The 25,861-nt window shown below is 41.2% G+C and overlaps 1 protein-coding gene across 3 annotated transcripts in view; it reads left to right on the forward strand.

Annotated features, from left to right (window-relative positions):
* Nucleotides 1–25,861, forward strand: part of LOC116099513 (cat eye syndrome critical region protein 2 homolog) — a 107,198-nt gene that overhangs the window by 40,043 nt on the left and 41,294 nt on the right. For all 3 annotated transcript variants that reach the window (XM_031383227.1, XM_031383229.1, XM_031383228.1), the window contains exon 2: nucleotides 15,278–15,372. In XM_031383227.1, coding sequence (XP_031239087.1) covers nucleotides 15,278–15,372 — 95 coding nt within the window. The remainder of the gene's footprint in view (nucleotides 1–15,277; nucleotides 15,373–25,861) is intronic.

Raw genomic sequence — 25,861 nt, forward strand, 5'->3', positions numbered from 1 at the left:
GGAGCTGATGGGAGTAGATGCAGAGTCCCACAGTCAAATATTTAGGCGGAGCATAGGGAGTCCTGTGGGGGTAGGGGAGGAAGGATTGGAGAAGCTAGAGGGATCAAGGGCACAAGAACAGGGTCCACAGATTCAACTGACTGGGACTCTAGTGGGCTCACAGAGATCAGGGAGCCTGTTGGATCTGACCTAAGTCTTCTCCGTATATGTTATGGCTGTGTAGCTTGGTGTTCTTGCAGGGTTCTTAACAGTGGCAGTGGGGCCTGTCTCTGACTCTTGCCTACTCGTGGGACCCTTTCCTTCATACTGGGTTTCCTCATCTAGCCTTGATGTGAGAGTTTCTTGACTTGGCGCAAGCCTTAATGGAAAGTCAGTTATGAGTTAAGGTGGGAAAAGGTAGAGAATTTTAGGAAATGGTTGTGATCTCTGCCCCTTCCCCCAGAAAGTTATTTCTCTTTTCTGTATGTATGCACCCTAAGCAAGCCTCTCAAGATTTCCTGGGTATGGTGGGCTTCAGGTGCTTGTGAATGCAAGGAATTCCCAAGGCTCTAAGATGGAGATGCCATTGTAATGAAGAACTTCGGTGGCCATCTCCACTGGCAAGATATCCTGCTGTATGAAAGTTTTGTGATTTGTCATCCTTAACTTGAAGTTTACTTCTCTTTTCCTACAGCTATCTAGTTCATGGCTTCTTAGACTCAGGATTGCTTTACACCCAGGAAATTTTAATATGGCCAGGATATATATATGTATGTATGTATGTATGTATGTATGTATGTATATGTATGTATACACACACAAAGTATATGTACAGGTCAATCTTTACTGTTAATAAACCATAAAGAAATGTATTATGATATAGTGTTTTGGTATACATATATTTTACCATTTAGTAAAAACAAAGTCAAATTTATATGCTAATGAAATGATTGGCTTGCCTATTTTTACATGATGAATAACAGTTTTAACCTTATTCAGATTTACCCAGTATTTCAGTTTTCCTGCCAAAATCAATCAAACTTTTTTTAAAAAAAAAGATAGGGTTTTGCTATGTATGTAGCCACAAAGGTGCTGGAACTCATTGCATAAGCCAGGTTGGCCTTGGAAGTCACAAAAAAACCACATTGCCTCTGCCTGCTGAATGCAGGGATTAAAAGAGTATGCCACCGGGCAGGTGAGATGGCTCAGTGGGTAAGAACACTGACTGCTCTTCTGAAGGTCTGAGTTCAAATCCCAGCAATCACATGGTGGCTCACAACCACCCATAATGAGATCTGACGCCCTCTTCTGGTGTGTCTAAGGACAGCTCCAGTGTACTTACACATAACAATAAATAAAATCTTTAAAAAAAAAAAAGTATGCCACCACATCTGGCAATCCTAACAGATTTTTAAATGAAATTTAAATCAGAAACTCAAAAAATTTTAAAATGAAGCATTCTGACACAATACAATCCAAAGCTGTACTCATTTGGCCCATGTGCTGAGGAATAAAGAGCAGAAAACTTCAAGCTGGGTGGCAGATACCTTTAATCCCAGCACTTGGGAGGCCAAGGCAGGCAGCAGCAGTCTCTGTGATTTGGAGGCCAGCCAGGTCTGTGTAGTAAGTTCCAGGACAGCTAGAGTTATATTGTGAGACCCTGCCTTAAAAAAAAAAAAAAGCAAACAAGAGAGCAGAAAATTTCTTTGTGCCATAAAGACACTATAGTTCATAACATGAGAACGGTCCAGGCAGCCTGTGCCTTCTTGGTGTTACACAGCATCCATGCAGAGCACACATGTATGCTTTGTGTTCAGAACCAGGACCATATGCAGTCACAGAATGAACTACAGCTGAGCGCTGCCAGTAACACCCCAGACTTAACGTGTTTGTTTTTTAAATATTTGTTATCCATTCAGAAACCTTTAACTTTTACTATTGCCCAAGTTTTTTTGCAACCCCTACTTTCAATTATGCAATCCTGTATGGGAACAACATCCTCACACTCAGGTATTTAGTCTTGTATGAGGATAAGGCTACAGTTTAAGAAGCCTACTTCAGAAGCAAAACCAAAAACACCCTGTAAAGTTGCTGTCTTGTTTTTAATAAGCGAAAAAGGAACCCTTCACGGATGGAGCAAGAATCATTTTGCCCCACTCCCTTTTTTTTCCCTTTCCTTCTCATTCCTCTTTCCCAACTTATATTTTTATTTCTCATGTGCCTTTTCATTTGTGGTTATCACACTAAGACATTGGCATATACTTCTACAGATACTCCCCAAATCCACATTAAAAAGAAAAAAGTGGCTTATGCATGTAATAGCATTTACATGAGGGTGTTAGAATCCAGTCAGGGCAGCAGCATCACTTGACTAAGAAGGCAGAGGTACAACAGCGTAAGTTATACTGGTAGATTGTCACAGACTTTTTGAGCTTACTGAGAAACTGGCTCAAGGAAGCAGGGCTGCACATCCCCCTTGTTTCAATATGAAAAATTCTAATGCTTCAATTTTAAAGTGTAGACATGGTGGCCACATGGTGGTTTCCTTTTACTACAGAAATGAAAGCAGGAGATAAATGTGAAGCCAGTCTGAGCTACACAGCAATATTCTTTTTTGAGTTGTGTGCTCCCAATGCTTTTCACACAAACATAGGGGCATTTGTTTGATCTCCAGCACCCATGTAAAAAGACAGGCATGGTGGCTTCATGTACGGCGCCTTGCTGCCCGGACAGCAGCAATAGTGACCAAACACCGAGACTTCTTCGCTTGACGGTTTACTCAGGAAATTTTCTTTTGTGTTAACAGCTCTTTTAGGTACCCAAGTGTTACAGCTCTCTTTGGTTCCTAAGTGTTATGGCTCTTCCTGCCTCCCAGGCGCCGCCTCCCTCCGTGGAATCACACTTCTTGCTTCTAGGTGCTGAGGCTCTTCCGCTTTGGTGGAGAATGGCAGAGGCGGAGGCAGCTAGTCGCCTGCTCTTGCCGCTTCGGTGGAGTGGCGTGGAAAAGGGGTCTGACTGCCTGGAGAGCGCCCCTTATATACTCAAGTCTGAGCTCTCAAGTCCTCCTGGATTGGTTCCCTGGCAATCACCTAATTAGCATACACCTGCTTGGTAGGGGCTTGGTAGCATGCACCTGCTTGGGTTTGGCGCATGATTGGTTAGCATACACCTGCTCCGGAGACACCTAATTTGCATGAGCCCGCTCGGGAGGGGCGCTTGCGCAGTGGAATCGTCTATCGCTGCCACCGCACCTGTCTATAGCTTCAGTTTCATCTAATGAGTTTACAAATCTTCTCATTTGTAAGGTGTAGAAGAAAAGGCAAATAGAAGACCTAGAAAAGGCAACAAGTTAGACCTAGTGTGTTTTCAGCTAAGTTTTACATGCTTAATTCTACCAATTGGCAATACTATTAGTGGTACTTTTTCTTTTTTTTCTTTGTTTGTTTTTTTGATTGTTTTGTTTTTTGTGGGTTTTTTTGTTTTGTTTTGTTTTTTTTGAGACAGGGTTTCTCTGTACAGCCCTGGCTGTCCTGGAACTCACTCTGTAGACCAGGCTGGCCTCGAACTCAGAAATCTGCCTGCCTCTGCCTCTCAAGTGCTGGGATTAAAGGCATGCGCCACCACCGCCTGGCTTTAGGGGTACCTTTTCTATATTAGAAATTCTGTTTGGATTTCTGTAAATCTTGGAAGATCTAGAATGGGGGGGCAGAGAGTAAAAGGGGGGGCTCAGTGGGTAAAAATAGGACTGCCAAGCCTGACAAACCTGACTCCTATGACCACAGGGTGACTGATCTGGTGGTGGAAGGAGAGCAACTGGAGAAGGTTGTACTAGTCTCCATGTGGGCATCCACATACATAAGTACACTTAATGAATAAAAACACTTACTTTGCTTTGTGACAGGGTCTTCCCATGTAACTCTGGCTGTCCTGGAACTTGCTATGTAGTCCCGGCTGGCCTTAAATTCATAGAGATTTATCTTTCTCTGTCTCCAGAGTATTGGGAACAAAACTGTTTCTTCTTTAATTAAAGGAAGAAAGGTAGAGATCCTATAGGTTACAAAATTTTGTATATCCTGTCCAGGATCAGAGGACAAATGGTGAGAAAACAGCTGTGCTGAGAAATCATGATCAAACTCATCCCTGGGAGTTTAATGAATGGAGAAGGGAAGCGTTCAGAGACCCTTGGTTTTGCAACTAGAATACCTACAAAGAAAGTTAAAAGATCCCTTCTCTCCTCTGCCTGTTTCTTTGGTGGACTTAGAGCTCTCTAGAGCGAGTTCTAGGCAACCTCTTCTCCTCTCCTCCCTCTTACTCCTTCCTCTCCTCCTCCTTCTTACTCCTCCCTCTTACTCACTCTTACTCCCTGTTTCTTTGGTGGACTTAGAGCTTTCCAGAGCAAGTTCTAAGCACCCTCTTCTCCAACCTTACTCCCTGTTTTTTTTTATTTTTATTTTTATTCTACCTCACTGTATCTTTTTAGGTTAGTGGACCCCTCCAGCCAGCCATTCAGGAGTTTGTATGGTCTCTGAAATAGGAAGCTGAACACAGGAGAAAATGTATAAATGTTGACATTGACAGAAAAATTCTTAAGAAAATATTTTGAAATCTGAGACGAGATATACCAAAATCAAAGGATTAATAAATTTACTAGGGCTGGAGAGATGGCTCTGCAGTTAAGAGCACTGACTGCTCTTCCGAAGGTTCTGAGTTCAAATCCCAGCAACCACATGGTAGCTCACAACCATCCATAATGAGATCTGATACCCTCTTTTGGTGCGTTTGAAGACAGCTACAGTGTACTTACATATAATAAATAAATAAATAAATAAATAAATAAATAAATCTTTTAAAAAAATAGAAATAAATAATATATATAAGTTTACTAGTAAGTAAATAAAATATATAAATTTACTAATAAGAATGCACTCCAATTTACTGTATTAGGTATATCAAGGCAAGTAGAGATATTCTCCAAGGAAGTGATAAGACCCTCATCTGGTAAATACCCTAAAAATAATATTCCACAGAAATACAATATATCCTTACTTAACACAAAGAAAAAGGTATTTTCTGTTAATGATTTGATCTTTGATTATTTTATGCATTAAAGTTTTATATTTCTCTTTGCTATACTTTTGCCCAAGTATATTTACCCTTCATTGCAGTTCTTCAACTCTCATTACACAGTCTAAATTTCTAGTGTAGTTTTGAACAAAACACAAAGGCATTAACTTCTTCGAGAGTTAGGACAATGTGTGCTGCTTCACTGTAAGAAGAAAGGCAGGAACATATGAGAGTCACAGTTCTGCCCACCAGGAATCTGTGTCATAGCAACCCCCCATCTAAGTGGTTTTCCTGCATGTGTGTAACTGTACTGCATGTTTATTTGGGGAGGTCTGAAGAGGGCTCTAGATTTCCTGGAACTGGAGCTAAAAGCAGATATAAACTACCATGTGGGTCCTGGAATTGATACACCCCACCCCCCACCCCCAGTTCTCTGCATCAAGTGCTTTTAACTGCTGAGTCTTCTCTCCATCCTGACATAGGATTTGTTGTTTGCCACTGTGTATCCAAGGCTAGCTGGCTCAGGATCTTCTCCCACCTGGGTGTATGAGTGCTCTGTTTATGGAAGAAATTACCTCATCCAGTTTTGCATTGAATTCAAGGATTCATGCTTAGGAGCTGGGCACTCAGTAAGGCTGACAGGTTTATAAATTGCTTTATTTTTAATATTTTTTGTTGTTGTTTAAGGACATACATACTTTTTTGTATACACATCTTCCATAATTAAACAATTCTTAACAATGTAAGCTCACTGTTAGAAGCTTTTGCAGTTGTTTTGTGCATAGTTCCTAATACAATGTGGCTCACAACCACATATGTCATTTCTAGTTCTGAGGGCTCCTGCACATACCTGGTGCACATAAAGTCATTCAGGGTATGTGGATAGTCTTCACAAATCCCATTTGTTACTATGTAGCATTCAGGAGTTTCGTATGGGTCAGCAAGATATCTCAGTGATAAAAGGTGGTTGCAGCCGAGGTTGATAACTCAGAAGTCCAATCCTTGGTACCTATATGGTGAAAGGAGTGAAATGGACCCTTCCACGTTGTCCGGTTGCCTCTACACACATCCCTCATATAAACATCTATCTTAAGCACACACAAAATAGCAAAAGCCAGCATAATTTTTCAAAAGGTCTCAGCAGCAAATAAACTGACAAAACAAAAGGCTTTCTGCCAGGAAAGCACCCTTAATGCTGCCTCTGCTTCAAATGGATTGCTTCCTTGGAAATTATGACCTTAAGAAGGCTCCTTGAGCCGGGCGGTGGTGGTGCATGCCTTTAATCCCAGCACTTGGGAGGCAGAGAGAGGCAGGTGGATTTCTGAGTTCGAGGCCAGCCTGATCTACAGAGTGAGTTCCAGGACAGCCAGGGCTGTACAGAGAAACCCTGTCTCGAAAAACCAAAGGGGGTTGGGGGGGAGAAGGCTCCTTGAGCCCCAGTGCCATAAAGAGGGTTGACTGAGGCTTCAGCCCTAGGGCCATAGGCTTCTCTTTATACTTAGAACTTTCCGCACTGCTTGCCCAACACTGTCACAGGAAAGCAGCCATTGATACTTCAGTGTACTGGAGCAGTGGCAAGTATGAGGGATGCACTATTGTTGCTCACAGGTCACTGAGAGAGTCTTAGGTAGGAATCAAGAAATTATTAGTCCTGCTATCAGATTCTTGTGTGCAAAAATAAAAGTCTGACTTCCATCCCTGACATTTACATGGTAGAAAAGAGAACCAATTACCAAAAGTTGTCCTTTGACCTCTACATTGATAAATAACGCAAAAATGGTTTACAACTGTTGATCAGTAGATCCCTGAAGAATAATTTTTAATACTATGTAAGGAATTTCTTGTCTTTTTAAAATTTTCTATGTATGTGCCATGTGTGTGCCTGGTGCTGCAGGAGACCAGAATAGGGTGTTAGAGCCTCTGGAACTGGAGTAATATGTGGTTGTTAGCTGCTAGGTTGGTTCTGGAAGTCAGATTATTAATATTGATGGCTGTGATATGCTCTGAGTGTAATGTAAGAGGTAGCTGAGTTGAGTGTAGTGCTACACGCCTTTATTCCCAGCACTCAGAAGGCAGAGGCAGGCAGAGAGTTCAAGGCCAACCTGATCTACATAGTGAGTAGTAGGTTAGCCAAAGCTACATATATAGTGAGATCCTGGCTCACATGGATAAAGATCTTTTTTTTTTTTTAAGTTTTTTTTTTTAATTTAGTGTATATGAGTACACTGTAGCTGTCTTCAGACATACCAGGAAAGGGCGTCAGATTCTATTAGAGATGGTTGTGAGCCACCATGTGGGTGCTGGGAATTAAACTCAGGACCTCTGAAAGAGCAGTCTGTGCTCTTAACCACTGAGCCATCTCTCCAGCCCCAGATAAAGATCTTTTGCTTCTAAGCTTTACAATCCAAGTTTGATCCCTGTGACCAATATGATGCCAGGAGAGAATGGATTCCTGTAAATTGTCCCCTCAGCTCCACACATATGCCATGTATGATTGGTCATACATGATAGATAGGTGGGTAGATGTTCTGTGTAGTTTTTGTAAGTTAATGACATTTTTGTAAATTAATGACATTTTATTATTTAGATTCTTTATTAGTGAGTACATATTTAAGGCCTGTCCAGCAATTTTGAAAGACTTATCAGGTTGAGCTGCCACAAAGTTAGCATTCTTTAAGTACAATTTTGGTGTACAGTTTTGGTGTTTGTTTGTTCATTGTTTTGCACGTAGGGGTGGCTCTGGAAAAAAAAATGGGATTGAATTCAGTTCATCAGGCAAGTCCTCTTTACCCATCTTGTCATTGTGCAAAATTAAGATTATGTGAAGACTCTTTTTGCTGTTATGTGGTGTTAGATATAAAAATTACACAGGTATTTTTATTATTTATATATTTAATGTGTGACCCAAGGCATTTCTTCTTTATTAAATGTAGCCAAGAGAAGCCAAAAAAATATTGGGGAAAATGTTAGCACTGTCACTGAATGTTTAGCAAATGTTAATACTGACTTTGGAGCCTGGACTTTGGTTGTGGAAAACGGTGTGGAAACTCTTTGTGCCTTTTCTCCTTTCTTCTTTATCCATTTGTACCTTTTATGCATAATCATACCTTTTTGTTTGCCCTGTATGCCTCTGTGATCACCTCTATATTTTGCATTCTGGGCTATTGTCTTGTCTTGTTACACTTATTTTCAGATTACTAAATCTAGCTCTCCGCCTGTAGGTTGAAAATTTTGCAGCATCCATAGGCCTTAAGTGTCAGAATAACATTTTATATATTTAAAATTACAGAGATCACCTTTTATGGCTTTAATGTCCATATCTACCATATAGCACACATCAAGATGCACCAGCTAACCCACCCTGGAGGGAATAGTTTGTCACAGAGCTGATGAAATATTTGTCCCCCACAACAAAGTATCTCTCCCCAAGGGCAAGGTTGGATAAACACTAGCAGGTTCTTTATCTTGTGATTTTGCACTATTGATAGCATGAAGTTTATCCCCCTTGGATTCTGATAATCTTTTTCAAAGTGAACTCATACTATAGGGGTTAATTAACTTTAATATTCTAAGATAACCCAACTTAAAAAGAGGAGGTGTCTCTTTTGGTCAATGGTTTAAACATAGTCTGTTACTAATGTAAAAAAAAAACTTTTAACATTTTATTCTTAGATGTTTTTGCCTATTATTTTCTCTTTTGTCTTTTTGATGTCCACTTGTTGCTCAGGGTTTTTGTGAGCCCTCACCTCACAAAAATGGTGTTCATCTCCACACTAGCGTTCTGACTGTCCCTCTGTTTGTGGGTATCCATCACTTGGAATTGAAAATATTTATTGCCTGTCTCCTATTCTGGATGGAATCCTTACTACATAGGTGGTAGTAGGCAGCTCTCTCTGTCTCTCTTTCTCTTTAGCTTTGGGTGTTTGTGTATATATGAGTTTGCACACAGAAAGCCAGAAGAGGTCGTAACTCTCTTCCTCTAAGGCAGATCTTCCTGAGTCTGTGTCATTAAACACCAACAATCTTTATGACCCCCCCAACCCAAAAAAATAAAACGTACTGGGATTACAAATTTTATGGCCAAATGGTACCCAGCTTTTCTACGTGGCTGCAGGAGTCAGGAGTTTGTAGCAGAAACCCACAGAACCACCTTTCTAGCTTTTATGTATTGTTGATCAAATTATAACTTACTTAAAACTTAATTTTTTTTTTTTACCTACACTTAATTGTAAAAAGCTGTATGCTCTACTTCTGAGGTGTCTCCCTTTATCTCATGTCCATTTTCTTGCTTTCAGCATATCATCCTACCCCTCCTTCCCAGAAATGGGGTCTCCCTCCCTAACGACAGGTCCTGCTGATTATGTCTACCTTAATCTTTCGGGGGTATATTACTCTTTCCTTCAAAAACCAATGTCTTTTAAAGAGAAAAACTGTGTTTTTAATAATGTGTATGTGTGCTTATCTGTATTGTGGTATGTACACAAGAGGACAGGTGCCCACTGAAGGCAGAGGGGAGCATTGGATTCCTTGGAGCTGCCTGTAAGCTTCTCAGCATTGGTGCTGGAGCCCACTCCTGTCTTCTGCAAGAGCAGTTTATGCTGTTAACTTCTGAGCCATTTCTTTGACCTCAAGCCAGTTTTATGGCTTATTCCATCTCCAAGCTACTCTATCTTAATTCCCCGGGGCCTTAACTCCTACTTCCCTTGCCAAAAAAGAGGGGTGGTGAGTCCTGGTTGAGGATAGGGGGGCCAATAGTTTCTGATGCTTGGACTGTCATTTGAACTAGGTTCCAGGAGTAGTTCTCTGACAGTCTCCTGCTTTAACTAATTTTATGCAAATATCTAATTCAGAATACCTTTCCCTGCTGCAAGGACCAACATGAAAACAGCCGGGCGTGGTGGTGCACGCCTTTAATCCCAGCACTTGGGAGGCAGAGGCAGGTGGATTTCTGAGTTCGAGGCCAGCCTGGTCTACAGAGTGAGTTCCAGGACAGCCAGGGCTACACAGAGAAACCCTGTCTCAAAAAACTAAAAAAAACAAAACAAAACAAAACAAAAAAAAAAACTAACAGGCAAAAAGTAAGACTGTTCAGGAAGCTGTGCCATTTTTAACCTCTGGTTTTCTGGTCCTGCCCATGGGTGGTAGGATCCAGCTACCCTACATGCATGGAAAACTAACTTCAGTCGTCAACTCCAAACAGCCCATCCTAGTGCCTGGTAGCAGAAGTTGGATATGGCTAGCCAGGAACCTGTTTTTCCAGATTTCTTTTTTGCTTGGCCCTGCTTGCCCAGTGCACTAGCCTCCCAGACATGTGGAAAGCTTTCTGGCCTTTGAGTAGTCTGGAAGTTCATGGAGCTGCACGAATCTCCTGCTCCTCCCTCCTCACCTCCTCCCTTCCCTTCCCCTTGCAACTCTGAAGTATCAAGTATTTATAGAAAGTTGCACTCTAGGTTTACTTTTGTTTGTTGCTGTAATTAATGTTTTCTAGTGAAATTGGTGTTTTAGAGTTGCATTCAATCTTGAGGGAAGAAGTTATTTTAGATCTCTTCTGTTTCATGGGAAGTTGAAAAAATTATTACAGCAAAGCAGCAAAACATCTTCAGCCTTTGCAAGTGTAGGGGATAAGCTGTGGAGCCCGCTAGACGTGTTTATAGCTGGTTCAGGTCCTTGAGTGTTATAGGCACTCTATCTGATTTATACTTTACAGTCTAAATTGGCATGGCACATGCCTTTGGGATTAAATTAATTTATACCAAGTGAGAAAGCATCAGCTGTCAAAGTCAGGGGTGCCTTCTGGAGACCAGTGTTTTTTTCTTCCAGCATTCTGAGTTTACACTCCAGGCATTCTCTCTTGGACAGCAGCTGGGAGAGCCCTTCACGGGGCCTGCTGAGCATCCCCTTTGTGCAGAAGTGGATCTGTTCCCACACAGGAGCAGATCTGACCCAGATCCTACATCATCCTTGATCCTATGCACATCAGAAGGATTTGAGCTCTAAAAAAGTTAATGCAACAAACAGAATCTATTATTCTTTTAAGTGTTTTTGTTTGCTACTTTTCTGTCTCTAATGAACTCAAAGCATTATTGTGATTGATTGGTAATTATGCAAATCTATGATCTTCCTCCTTATTTGGAAGTTGAAAAAATTTTTTCTACTGAGTAAGATTAAAGAAAATTTGTACAAGGAACAAGAACATACCAGCAGGGAAGAGAAAATATCAGTGTTTTTTTTATTAAGAGAAGGGATTTAGGAATACCCTATCTTTAGCGTGTCTATATAGTCACTTGGTTTTGTTTGCTAAGCAGGCAGGACTTTAGAAATCAGCAGTTAAGAATACTTTTCTGCAAGAGTGCTAAAAGCACCTCTTTGTGTTATTTCCCATTGCCCAGTGCTGTGGGCTGTCCCTTGCTCAGCCTGAGTTCTTCCCCAGTAGCCACTGCATGGTGGAAAGATTTCTTCTCCAGGGCAGGGAAAGTGGGAGACATTGATCAGGCTTTTCACTAATGAGCTGTGACGACAGCTGCAAGAGGGACAAATCCTGTTACTCTCTTCACCTACTCTCTGAAGCTGCAGAGCGGATGGGAACAAGGTTCCCTTCTCTCTGCCGGTCTGCTGCCTTTTCTGCTGTTCCTTTCCCTTCCTCTTCTGCCCCTGAGCATCTTGGCAAAGGTCACATTTCGGTGCTCACAGTTCATTGCACACAATGAAAGGGAGATACAAAAGAGTAGGAGAGAAAGTGAGAAAAGGAAAAAAAAAATTGGGGTGGAGATTTTTAGGAGGCTCCCTTGCTGCCTTAGTCTTAAGACTTAAACTCTAGGTTGAAACCTTAAATAAAGCTTTGAATAACCTGGATTTCCCAGTAGTTTTTATCGGCAGCTTTATTAGGGCATGAACATGGTAGACTGAGAGTTAAAGAGAATCTCAATTTCTGTTCTGAAACTTGTGAATTTTAAAGATCGTTTTATCTCTTTAGTGTTTGCTCAGACTGTCATTGTAAGGATAACCTGTAGTATTTATTTATAGGATGTGTCAGAGTCCATACTTAGCAATATTTTCCTAATAGAAAAAATACTTTAAATTGTGGCAACAAATTTGAAAATTGAACTATTAAAATGATTTCCCCCACTAACCATTTTTAAGAGCAGTTCAGTAGTACCTTGTTGCTAGTCATTTGAGTAGTGTTAAGTGCATTCGCACTGGTGAAGCACATCTCCAGAACTTCTTCTTTTCTGTTTCTGAGATTCTATACCATTAAACTAACGTGGAAAAGGTTAACCAAGCTGGTTCTTTTGTTCAGCAGAATTAAAATGGCTTCTATCTTTTATTGTTGCTGTTTTCTTCTGTAACATTCTTATTGTTCATTCCACTACAGAATGAGAGAAAGGCACATTTCACTGTAGTGTCTTTGGTTCATTTATTGGTACAAATTGCTGGGACTCTATTACCTACAGGAGAGAGGTAAAGCAACTATTTAAAAATTTTTAAGGGTTTGGGGAGACAGGTTTTCAGTGTGTAGCTCTGGCTTGCCTATTTCTGCCTCCCAGGTGCTGGGATTGAAGATGTAGATCACTGAACTTAGCTTTAGTAACATTCTAATGAGCTGTCATTAATGACGTAGCATTCTCTGGAAAAAGGCCTTGTAGAAGTGCACAAGTGGAGCTGTGGGTATATATAGCTCAGTGGCGAGTACTGGGCTATAATGAAGGTCTTGGGTTCCATCCCCAGCACAAAAGAGCAGGGCTTGAATGTGGTGGACAAGGGGGCATAGTAAATCCCATAGAAATGTGTGTTACAGTATGTTAATGTAGCTATGGCATTTTGGTGGTAGGACCACAAAGTGGAAATCATCTGGGAAGACTTGTAAAAGTTGTAAAGACAAGTGTCTTGAACATGACTTACTTGTTACAGAGAGGCAGATAGATAGATAGATAGATGATAGATGATAGAAAGAAAGATAGATAGTCAGGTATCTTTTTTGAATGTAGTTCATTGCTTATACAATACACCTCAGGAAAAAGGAAACAGCATTGGTTGAGTGGAGGCAGCACAGGTTGTCTCCTACACAGCAAACAGCCATGTCCTGAATTCACAGTTGGAGGAAGGACTGGAGGGGATCCTGGCCCCACCGCAGTTGCTCCTTAAGAGCTACAGAGGCTTAGTTGTCATAGCTTTAGTTGTTCTCAGCCAGGTCAACCAGGGTGCCAGACACTCAACATTCACGTGGGTCAGAGGCAGGAGCGCTTAGTGGGACACACAGCCTCTAGAAATGTTCCCTTTTGCTATGTGCTTCTTATGGTGAAATGAGGTTTGCTGGGAGACCAACATCCACTGAGCTGCTGGTTTGTCTCCTCCTTGCAGACGTTTTGATCTTGCTCCAGGTTGTGGTGTGGTGTGCTGAGGAGTCTGATGGCTCCTTGTGGCTTTGCTGGCAACACACTGGTGCTTGGTTTTGATGTCAGGGTGCTGAATAGGAGTGCCCCCATTTTTATTATGATTATGTGTGGGTGTGCATGTGAAGAGGAGAGGACACCTTCACTTGGTCTTCGAAGACAGAATTCAGCTCCCCAGGCTTGAGCAGCAAGTGCTTTTACCCTCTGAACTATCTTGCTGACCCCATTGAGTTTTTTTAAAATATAGAGTGTTAGTAAGGGAGAGAGAGTTTTGTCTCCCCAAGAATACTTTCCTGGGTAACTGGGTCCTCTCCCACCCCCCAAACCACTGATACACTGATTTGGAAAAGTCATTCTTTGAGACTGGGTTTCCTATTGGAACCCAGATTGACCTTGAATGCTTTATTCTGCTCAAGCTTTGAGGTTGCAGGCGTAGCTATGTTGAGAGAGTTGATGTGTATGACCTGTAATTTACCTTCTAGCTTAAGCATCCCTGGGTTATGACTTCCTCTCAAGTGAATAGCCTGGAACTTTTTTTGCTTCCAGGACTTAGCTACTGTTAGGCCATGTATTTTGGAGTCTTGGCCTGGGACCAGGTTTAAACCTCGAGCCTGTTGTTGTTGTTGGTGGTGGTTTGTTGTGGTTTTTGTTTGTTTTAGAGTCTCAAACAGCCCATCACATTTTGAAAATAAAGATTTTCCAATTTAAGACCTTAAAATAATAAACAATTCATTAGATTGCATAAAAAGTTCATTATTTCTCTATACTAGAAAGTCTGCTCACTTTATGTAGCACACACCCACACACCCACACATATCTATGTAATTGTTGATATCCAACATCATATGTCATGCTTTTGAAATAAGGTACCCAATAGTTTAATACATCATTTCAAAGAACATTCTTGTATTGGAGGGTTGAGAAGAGAAAAAAATATTACTGATGTTTCTCACTGCTACTTTTGACCCATTGGCCCATCTCTTAATTTCTAAATTCTGTTTGGAGACCAACCGTCTTCTGCAGGTTCCACCTGAACTTTCAGGGCAAGCAAATGCTCTTCACCTAGGATAAAACTATTAACAGTCATTACCTCATTTTCCCAGATGATGTAAGAATTTATCTAGCAATCTGCTTTCATTGGTCATGTAGGTAGAACCATACTGCATTCTCCCAGTGCTATTTCATTTAAAACATAGTATTCCTTAAAGCTGCTTACCAGTGGGTTATCTAATAGTACTGTCCAGTAAGCAGAGACTAATTTATTATCAGTAGTATGTTGCTTCTATAATCCTCATTATCATTAGAATATGAAGCAAGGGGCTAAGGAGGTGACTGTAAAGTGCTTTGCTGTGCGAGTCTCCAGGACACATGGAAAAATTCAGTTGTGAAGATACTGGCTTGCAACCCTTGAGCTGGGCATTTAGAGAGCCAGGCTCAGTCTGGTAATCTCCAGTTTCAATGAGAGACCTTGTCTCATAAAGGAAGGTGGAGAAGCAACTGAAAAAGACATCTCAACATCTCCTGCCTGGTCACATGTGCACATGTGTGTGGGGCACACACTGTGGCATACTTGTTGTTTCTTTGATTATATAATTAGCATCAGTTCATAAAAATAAATATTAATTGGTGTGATGAATGTGGATAAAGGGAAATGGGGGCTAGTAAGCAGAGAAGGAAATAATCTAGAATGCTAAACTCTGTCCTTCTGACAATCTAGATGAGAAGGTCAGTGATGTTTATGACAGTTCTTTGTTTTCACTCATCATTCTGTTTGCAGTCTGAAGATGCTGAGGAGGGACAGACAGTGCACTTAAATATCTGATCTACTTCTCTCTCCTTCTCAGGAGTTAGAGGCAGCTCTTCACAGAGATGATGTGGAGTTTATCAGTGATCTGATTGCCTGCCTGCTTCAAGGCTGCTATCAACGAAGAGACATCACGTGAGTAATCCTGGTCTTATTTCTTGCACTGGGAACCCGTTAACCTGCTGTTAACCTGCTGTTGTAGTGGCTCTATTCTCCTGTACAAGCAAAAAAACCAGCATTGCTAGTACATAATAAAAATATTGCCTAACATTCAAATCGGGTTTCACTACATTCCTGTGACTTGTTCCCATAACTAGTACAGTAACAGAATTAACTTGGAGTCTGGTTCTTTTATGCTCTTGTATATAGTTTGGGAGTAGATGTTATCTGTGTGACAAGTATAGAGCTCCCCAGTAAGAGCTCTTTTCTTCACTTTGCTTTGAGTCTGAGTCTATGTTGCTAACGTTGGCATAGAACTCCTGACCTTGTGAGATCTTTCAGCTTAAGCTTCCCAGGTAGCTGGTCTGTAAACATGGATCATCCAGCTTTCCTTCGATTTGATCCAAGTTGAAACAAGGACAAACTCAATCAAAAGTCAGTTACCTGCTGCTCTGCCTGTTGGCCTTTTGAAACAATGTAGGCATTCCGTTTATATTTTTTCAAGTAGTTAAAGATGACTGGAGAAGTGGCTCAGGGCTTAAGAGCATAAGCTTACATGAATGTGCAGTTTGTAACTCTAGCTCCCAGGACTCTGATGCCCTCTGTAGACATGTACACAAATCTACACAGACACCCATATAAATACATAATTTGGAAATACATTATTTTTTTATTTTTAAAAAATGATATGTCACATCATTTTGTTCTAGTTAATCCAGTGTGCTAGACTGGTAAATTAGGCCTGGAGTTAATGTGTAAGGAAACCTTCAAGAGGTGAAGTGTTGTTATTCAGGGTGTCAGTCTGAGAGTTACTGGCCTGACCTTGACCTTGTTAGGCAGCCAAAGCCTCCACCTCTCTAGTTCAGGGAAGACTCTTGCTAGAAATTGCTAGGCATTCAGGAGAAGACAGGGGATCTTTGTGAGAAACACTGCCCTGAAAAACTAAGCAAACGCCGGGCAGTGGTGGCGCATGCCATAATCCCAGCACTTGGGAGGCAGAAGCCAGCCTGGGCTACACAGAGAAACCCTGTCTCGGAAAAAACAACAAAACAAAACAAAACAAAAAAAAACCCAAGCAAACAAACAAACAAATAGTGCTGGAATTACAGACATTCAACACCACGTAGCATTGTCATCCTGAAAATAGTTTTTGTGGCTTTTTTTTTTTTTTTTTTTTTTTTTTTTTTTTTTCGAGATAGGGTTTCTCTGTATAGCCCTGGCTGTCCTGGAACTCACTCTGTAGACCAGGCTGGCCTCGAACTCAGAAATCCGCCTGCCTCTGCCGTTTTGTGACGTTTCATGTCAGCCCACATGGCAGATATATTTTGGTGATGTCTACAAACATGCTGCATTGACTTTTGAGTGAAATTTTGTAGTCACTGGTAAGGGTGGAGAGTTAATTTGTGGAATGCATTCAGTGTACCAACTAGCTCATGTGTAGAAGTCTGGTTTGCTCTGTCTGAGGCATTGTTAGCAAATTTCTTTCAGGAAATGTGGTAGGGATCAGCTCTTGTGCCCTGGTTATGCTAAGCATGTTCTCTCCTTGAATTATACTGGTAGCCCTAAAAATACTTGGTGGTATGTATCTCCATAGTACCTCATAGATAAAAGAGGGAAGCTTTATGTTTGTTTCATTCCCCACCCCCACCCCCTTTTGTTTTGTTTTGTTTGAGGCAGGTTGAGATCCGCCTGCCTCTGTCTCTGCTTCTTGAATGCTAGGATTAAGGCATGTGCCACCACTACCTGGCAGTATGATACCCATTTTGAGCAAATTATGTGTGTAGCACTGTTTAAGCTTTAGGCTTAATGCATTGTTAAATTGTGTGATAGTTTTGTCAAAGAGATTAAAATAAACATTATCACTACTACCAGCACCAGCACCATCATCACCGATCTCTCACTCTGGCAAAAGCTGACCTCAAACTTGCCATCCAGTCCATCTGCCTTTGCTTCCTAAGTGATGGGATTAAAATCATGCTCTACCACTCCCAGGGGTATTTATTCATTTTAAAGCTCCCTTGTAATCACTTGTATATGGCTTTATATTTTTATATTTACTGCTATGTTTATTATAGCAATACTTTTTTATCTCTACCTTTTCTCTAAATATGATTTATCACATAATTCAGTCTGTTAGGTAGACATTTTGTCTGACTTTTTACTAAATTCACTAGGTGCCTAATTTATCTTACTACTTTTGTTTCTGGAAGTTCATTCAGTTAAAAGAATTTCCTACTTAAGGTTTTGTTAATGGGCTGTACCTTACTAAGAACATTGGATATTGTTTTTTGTTTTCTTTTAAATCTTGGAACCATCATTGGAAACAGGTAATTTTCATTAGCTCTGAACACAATACCCTATAGACTTATCAGTGGAGACTGAGCAGAAGGCCCCACTGGCTCTCTTGGAGCATACAGTTTTATACTAGGATGAAGGCAGGGTGTCTGTAGTAATTACATTATTATTTATATCATTGCAAGTAGACAGTTACTGTAGTATGTGCACAGGAGTAAGAATATAGCTGGACAATCATGGCTCTCATGTATCCAAGCACTGTGTAGACCGAGATGAGAGGTTTCCTGAGAGCTTAATTAAGGTCAGCCTGAGCTACAGAATGAGATGCTAGAAACCCCCAATAGAGAAATCAGCACTTGGATTAAAGCCCAACTGCACTTCCTTGTCTAGGTATGTTCCCTCTTCTGGAGCACATCCTCTTGATCAAGAATAAAGTTGCCTTGTCCGAAACTTCAGTCTTTTCTTTACTATCATAAACTGATATCTAACATCACAAATCATTAAATATAAAATATATTTAAAGTAATAGACTTTAAAATGCTATTTTCAAGAACATAAAAGCCATTCTTATCTTTCAGGTTGTTTAAAAAACAAACCATAAGCTAGACATCTAGTCAGGCTGAATGGAGCCATTGTTTTTGGTTCATTTTGTGGAGTCCTGTAAAGCCCAGGCTGGACTCCAGCTAGCCCGGTAGGATGATTTGAATTTGAGTGCTGGGGTTACTTGTGTACATAACCATGCCCAGAGTTTTTGTGGTACTGAGAATTAAATCAAGGACTCTTCAACAACTATGCTCTACCTCTGTTCTGATAAAGTGATGTGTGTCCAAATTTCTTACATTTCAAACTCTAGCAACAGTTCTCATTTCTTAGCATTACTGTCTTCAGCTGTTGATGAGTATGCATGTTTACTTTGAGGTACCTGTAATATATATAACAGGATGTGAAAATACCTGCTTTCCACTGGTGAAATATACACCGTCCTACATTACCATTGTTTATTGCCTGCCTTCACACCTGACTGGATTGTATCTCTGCATTAGAAAGGTTTTTCATCCCAAGCTTAACTGCAACTTAGACTATAGCCACGCAAAGAACTTCAGTTAGCATCCAGGACTTTATTATTACCCTCCCAACCCAGAGAGCACACCTGGCTGGCCTCTGACTCACTACAATCCTTTTCCTCAACCTCCTGAGTCCTGGGTTAAAGGCTTGAACCATATGCTTGGAGGTTGGTTTCTGTAACTGAGGAGATTTCAACAAATCAAATGTGTATACATCCAAGCCATCCAGTCCTCGCCCCTCCCCCACTTCTGTTGTATTCTGTACCAACTCACCTAAGCTGAACTTTCTGAAGACCACAGTGGAACTTAGTGAGACTCTTCAGTCTAGTTAGATTTATTTTATTTAGAGATCTTTGTGTCTGAGAGAATAAAGCTTTAGTTAGTTCAAAAGTTTTCAGGTCACACCTATAATTGTCCAGGAGTTCAAGTCTAGCCTTCTGCTTCAGGAGGTGTATGTGGGGGTTTGTTCAGGAATTTGTTTATTGCACTAAAAGTGTTGTTTTAAAACTTGAGGGTGTAGCTCATTGATAGAGTACTCGCCTTGGATTCGATTTCTGTAACTAAAGAGATAGGAAAAAAATACTGAAAAAGTTTTTTTTACAAGGTTGTGTGGGTGGTTTTTGGGCTCTGAGGGTGGCCCACATAATCCTGTAAGTCCTTGGGTGTAATAGAACCTACTCCCAAGTAGGAAAGAGCTTGGTAGACCTGTAAGGATGGCAGTGCTCTGTTAGCCTGTGGCTCTCTAGCAATGAGCTTTGTTATTGAAGGAAGCAACCATAGTGGCTCCTTCTAGACACTCCCAGCAGCTGACCACCACACATAAATAAGGTTGGGCAAGTATAAAATGAAAATGGGGATACACATATGTAGAGAATGTAAAAAGAAGACTAACATAGTATTTAAGAGAATCCAGAAAGTACCAGCCAGGAAGAGGAATGTCAGATGAATTCACAAAGTACCATGTAAGGGAATGATCTTGCACAGGCTGGGTCATCAGAGTGGACCTTCACCCACCACCCTCCAAGACAAAGTTTCTCTCTGTGTGACTACCCTGGTTATCTTGGAACCCACTTTGCAGACTAGATTGGCCTCAAACTCAGAGATCAGCCTGTTGTCCTCTTCCCAAGTACCAGGATTAACAGCATGCACCACCATGCCCAACAAAAAGAGATATATGGCTGTTTTGCCTGAATCTGTGTACATGCAGTGTCCATGGAGACCAGAAGAGGACAACATCCTCCCACCATCCCACCCCCAACCCACAAAAAAAGATGGTTGTAAGCCACCTCGTGGGTCCTGGAAATTGAATCCAGGTCCTCTGACAGCTTTCCAGCCCACAGTTGATATTTTGTTTCCAGGTATTTTCAGACAGTCTTTCCATATGGCCCAGACTGACCTTAAGTTTTTGATGCCCCTGACTCTACTGCCTGATTACTGCTTATATACCTGATGCTGAAGCCAATTGTGTTTGATAAATGATGCAGCACATAGTGTGCTCAGGAATGTAGATCCTCCAAGAAAGGTCTTTTTTTTTTTTAATTGTTTTATATATGTGAGTATTCTATCTGCACGTGCACCTGTACATTATAGATGTCACCATGTGGTTATTGGGAATTGAACTCAGGACCTTTGGAAGAGCAGCCAATTCCCTTAACCGCTGAGCTGTTTATCCAGCCCCAAAGAAAGCTTTTTTACAGTTTGTCACTTCCATACAGGCACTTAAAATCTGGCTACCACTGATTTCATTTTACCACTGTATGTTAAAATATATGTTCTGCCAGCAATATAAATAGTGACATAGAAGCTTTTTAATATTTAAAATTTAGGCTTTCTATAGAGGGCTGCCTCCCAGCCAACTCTCTAGCTTAACATGACTAGTCTATGTTCCACTGCTATCTCTGCTCTATTCTGGTCAGTCCGTTCACTCCATGTCTGCTGGCAAATCTCCCTCGGATTTCTTTGCCAGTGTCTGCCTCTCTTTCTCTCCTTGCCTCCTCTACTTCTTGCCCAGCTATTGTCTGTCAGCTCTTTATTATAGCCAAATTAGTAGTGAGATAATCCCTGATACATTCTAGATGGCAGGTGAGGAAGAGAAAAGAGAAACCAGGTAATGGGTCATAGAAATGACAATACCAGAGTCGTGGCTCCCTGCTTGTACAGAATAAACAATTGAGTGTGCAGAGACACACCTTCACACAATTTCCCCCACCGTGTGTGAGTCAGCTCATGGTATAAAATGACTGTACAGCTTTTTTTAGTTTGGCATAATGTCTTGTGTTGATGTAGACTATTTATTGTTAATAAGTGGTTCCTTTTAGAAGGTGAAGAATTGAATTGCGTTCAGTGGAGAAAAATAAGATTAAGTGTTTATCGATTGAGTGTTGCTTTTAATTTAAGTTGGTTATAAACAAAGTTTCTGTGCATGGGAGTATTTGTGTACTTTTTCCTTTCTTTGGGCAAATTGTGGGCCATATGCTATGAGTTTGTTTAAGTTGAAGAAGCTGCCAAACTTTTCCAAAGTAGGTACCTTTCTGTGTCTCCTAGTGTGCTGCAAATAATCCGGGTGCTGCATGGCATTACAACATTTGCTGGGTTTAGCTTTACAGAATATTTTATTCAGATGTATAGCTTTCTTTTACATTGTTTGTATTTGAAAGAATGAAAGGTGTCCATTTAGTTGTCATGTTGTGTGTCATCTCTGACCTTCCCTCCCCCAGTGTAAGGGACCTCAGTGTCAAAAAGATGAACACCTTGTCTTATGTTCTTAAAAAGCAAAACCAACCAAACAACCAACCAAAAAACAACTCTTAAAGGGGCTGACAAGATTGTTCAGTGGATAAAGCATTTGCCATGCAAACGAGGACTAGAGTTCAGTCAATCCTCGGGACCTATTAGGGCAAACCTGCCTCTAATCTCAGTTCTTTGGAGGCAGCATAGGTTGGCTAGCTAGACTAGCTGAATTGGTAGGCTCTGTTCAAGTGATACCTTTAGTGTAAAATGTGGAGAGCTATTAGAAAAAGCACCCCTCTTATCACATGTACCCATATGCACACACACCATTACAACATTTATGAATACTACACACAACAAAGGAGGCTGTGGATTTAGCTTTTTAGAGTTGATATTAAAACACGTTTGTGGACATGGTATAGTGTTGTCCAGTCAGAGCTTGGGAGATTGTTGTGAGTTCCAGGATAGCCAGTATTAATGGTTATATATGAGATGCAGGAGTTGTCCTTACTCATTGTTGAAGTGTATATTTTATTATGCAGGCAGGGGTCAGGTATCCCCTCAAGTTGAATAGGATAACCTTACCAGCTTTATTCTTTATAAATATGTATGTATGTTTGGGCTCCATCTAAGTCTATGCACCACATGTGTGCAGTGCACAGAGGCAGGAAGAGAGCATTGGATCTTCTAGGACTGGAGTTGGAGACATTTGTGTGACATGGAGGTGCTGGGGACCTATCTCTCCAGCTCTTGTTATTTTTACTTTTCAGAAGGTGATTTTGAGACTTGGGGATGAGACTTAGTTGGTAGAGTGCTTGCCCAGCATATACAAAGCCCTCATCTCCAGCAGTGCATAGATTGGTCATGACAGCCTAGATTTGCAATTCCAACACTTGGGAGGTGAAGATGAAGCCAGTATCAGGAAGTTCAGGATCATCTTTGTTTATACAGTGAGATTGAGGCAAGCCTAAACTTAAGTAAATTAAGATTCAATCCCAGCTCAGACCAGTCCTCTTGGCAGGCAGACACCAGGCACGAACCAGCCCCTTTTAGTTCTATCTGCAGGGCTCGCCAACTGGCCTGTGGTGAGGCTGCAGAAGTGGCAAGCAGCTGCAGGAACCTTAGGAGCAGATCTTCAGCTTTACCACTAGTGAGGATCAACAGCACGGTATAAGGCAAACCAGTACATGGGTTTACACAACAAACAATAGTGAAACAGAACAAACCAAACCAATGCTCAGTGCTCCATTTCCCATTGTCAGTTGCCAAGCCTGGTCTTCATAGCAAGTTCCAGGATAGCCAGGGCTATGTAGAGAGACAGAACAAAAATTATCTGTTAGTTTTATTTTGGCTTGATGTCTGTCTGCCTAACCCTCCCTCCCCCCAGTGTTTTGCCTGTATGTATGTCTCTGCACCAAATGCTTGCCTGGTGCACAAAAAGTCCAGGAGAGATTATCAGATTATCTGGAACTAGAGTTACACACGGCTGTGAGCCACCACATGGATGCTGGGAAGCTAACTATATCTTCTGCAACAGCGACAAGTGTTCTTAACTGCTGAGATATCTCTCCAACTCCCTGGCTTGAGTTTTTATGATCTTAAAGAAAATAATTTTTAGCCGAGCCTAGTGGTACCCATTTTTGTTTAACCTTTTAATTGATTCTTTGTTAATTTCACATCATGTACCCTAATCCTGTTTATCTCCATGTCTCTCCACATCTGCCCTCCACCCCTGTAGCCAAGCCTCTCTACCAAAAGAAAATAAACCAGAAAACATCTTGTTGTGGAAGCTTTCGTGTGCCATAGTATGTTACACAGTATATATACCCTTTTGCCCAAACAGCTTTAGTTGTAAATTTTCATTGCAATGAGCCAGGTTAGAGTCCTGGCTTCTGGATTCCCAGTGTTACTCCTGTTGGATATCCTGTGCTATAGAGATCCTACAGCTTTGGTTCTGCAGGACCAGCGTCTTCACAAGCTTTAACAGTTCATAGATGGCATAAATGTTGAGGTGGGCCAACATCAAAGCCCTAGATGTGTGTTTGGGAGGTAGTGGAGTTGGTCAGCTTGCCAGCTCTCCTGGGCCTTTGCCACTGGGGTCAACTCTTACTTTGCCTAGGCAAGGAGTGGGGACAGGGCTCTAGCCCTGCCCCACTAAGAGGTGAGGGAGCTCACCCTAGTGCTGCAGTTGGTCGGGGTAGGGAGTAAAAAGGAGGGGGTAGGGGTAGTGCCCACTTAAGTCCAAAACTTAGAAGTCTGAAGAAGGTGAATGTTCAAGGCCAGCCTGATGTAGCTAAATAGGGAGTTCTAGGCCTCCACAAGTGAAACTTAGTCTCAAGCATGCAATTTTTTTTGTACTACGTAGAGCAGTGATTTTCAACCTTCTCAATGCTGTGACCCTTTAATACAGTTCCTCATGTTGTGGTGACCCCCATCATAAAATTATTCCATTGCTACTTTATAACTGTAATCATGCTGCTGTTACTAGTAAGTATCTGGTATGCAGAATGGTCTTAGGCAACCCCCTTGAAAGGCTTGTTTGACCCACAAAGTGTATCTGCCCTAGGCTTGAGAACCACTTATAGCAGCTTCTGGATATGCTGTAGGTTTGGCAAGAAGCACTGCTCATAGCACTATGCACTGGGTTGCACGGTTCTTGTTGCACATACTGAAATGAGACAGATTCCTAAACTGTCACCCATAGCATGCTCATGTGAAGCCGCCATCCCAGCAGGTGATTTTCATGTTACAGATCTTACAGGAAAATAAAAGTAGCTTCATTGTTTGGGGAATTTTGTATACCTTAGGAATTCTTTTTAGTTTTACTCATCTGTTTAACTACTTGTGTTTCCTTAGTGTTCAGGATGAGAAGGCTAGGGAAATGTATACTCTCTAGAAAATCTTGAAAGTATATGATACCTAAGGGTTTTATTACAGACAGGCGGTGTGTGTGTGTGTGTGGGGGTTATAGTAACCACCTTCTTGATTTTCACATAGGCAGTTTCTTTGTACCCAGTCACTTACTCTTGGTTTGTACATATACTTTTCCTGCTCCTCCAGTTTGCTAAATGATGATTCCATAATCTTAAGTATTTTTTGTGAAATATCTATGTTCAACATTAAATCACAAAAGTATATACCTGTATTCCAGATAGTAAGAAACAGTGGCTAGAGGACCACATGAAACCAAGACCAGGCCAGACAACACAGGAGACATAAAGACATATAAGAGTGACAGGCTGGCAGGATGGCTCAGGATAAAGGCACTTGCCACCAAGTCTGACAACCTAAGTTTGATTCCCAGGCCCACACGTTATTCTCTGACTTTCACCTATGTGCTGTAGTATATGAACCCTGCCACCACCTCAATCATTGAGTGTCACTTTTGTTTTGTTGTTATTGTTGTGGTAGCAGTGTGTTAAGATAGTGTGTGTGTGGGGGGGTACTAGAGAGATGACTCAGTAGTTTAGAGCACTCACTACTCTTCAGAGATCCTGAATTCAAATCCCAGTAACTGCGTGATGGCTCACAACCATCTGTAATGAGATCTGACGCCCTATTCTGGGATGTCTGAAGACAGCTACAGTGTACTTAAATATAATAATAAATTAATAAATCTTTGGGTCCATGCCTCCCAAGTACTAAGATTAAAGGCATGCACCACCACACCATAAATTAATTTTTTTTTTTCCGTTTTTCGAGACAGGGTTTCTCTTCATAGTCCCGGCTGTCCTGGAACTCACTCTGTAGACCAGGCTGGCCTTGAACTCAGAAATCCGCCTGCCTCTGCCTTCCAAGTGCTGGGATTAAAGGAGTGCACCACCACTGCCCAGCTCATAAATTAATTTTTTAAATAAAGAAAATTAAGGCTGGTGGTGGTGGAGGTGCATGCCTTTAATCCTAACACTTGGGAGGCAGAGGCAGGCAGATTTCTGAGTTCGAGGCCAGCCTGGTCTACAGAGTGAGTTCCAGGACAGCTGGGACTACACAGAGAAATTCTCCCTGTCTCAAAAACCAAACCAAACTAAAACAAAGCAAAAAAATCACCATAATAATGGTAAGGGTAGGAATGAAAGTAGATGTGACTGCTTTAAAAGAAAGAAAAAGAAAAAGGAAAGAAAATTAAGGAGCTGGAGAGATGGCTCAGTGGTTAAGAATACTCACTGTTCTTCTGAAGGCCCTAAATTTATCCCAGCACCCACATGGTAGCTCACAAATGTCTGGTGACATCTTTTCGTGTGCAGATACAAGTGCAAACAAAGTACCCATACATATGAAATAAATACATAAGTAAACCTAAAAATATTATAGTATGGTTACACATTAGGGTAACTGATATTGATATGTTTTCTATACTTTTGCATCTTAATCTGAAA

Source organism: Mastomys coucha, unplaced genomic scaffold, assembly GCF_008632895.1.
Source record: "Mastomys coucha isolate ucsf_1 unplaced genomic scaffold, UCSF_Mcou_1 pScaffold20, whole genome shotgun sequence".
Lineage (NCBI taxonomy): Eukaryota > Metazoa > Chordata > Mammalia > Rodentia > Muridae > Mastomys > Mastomys coucha.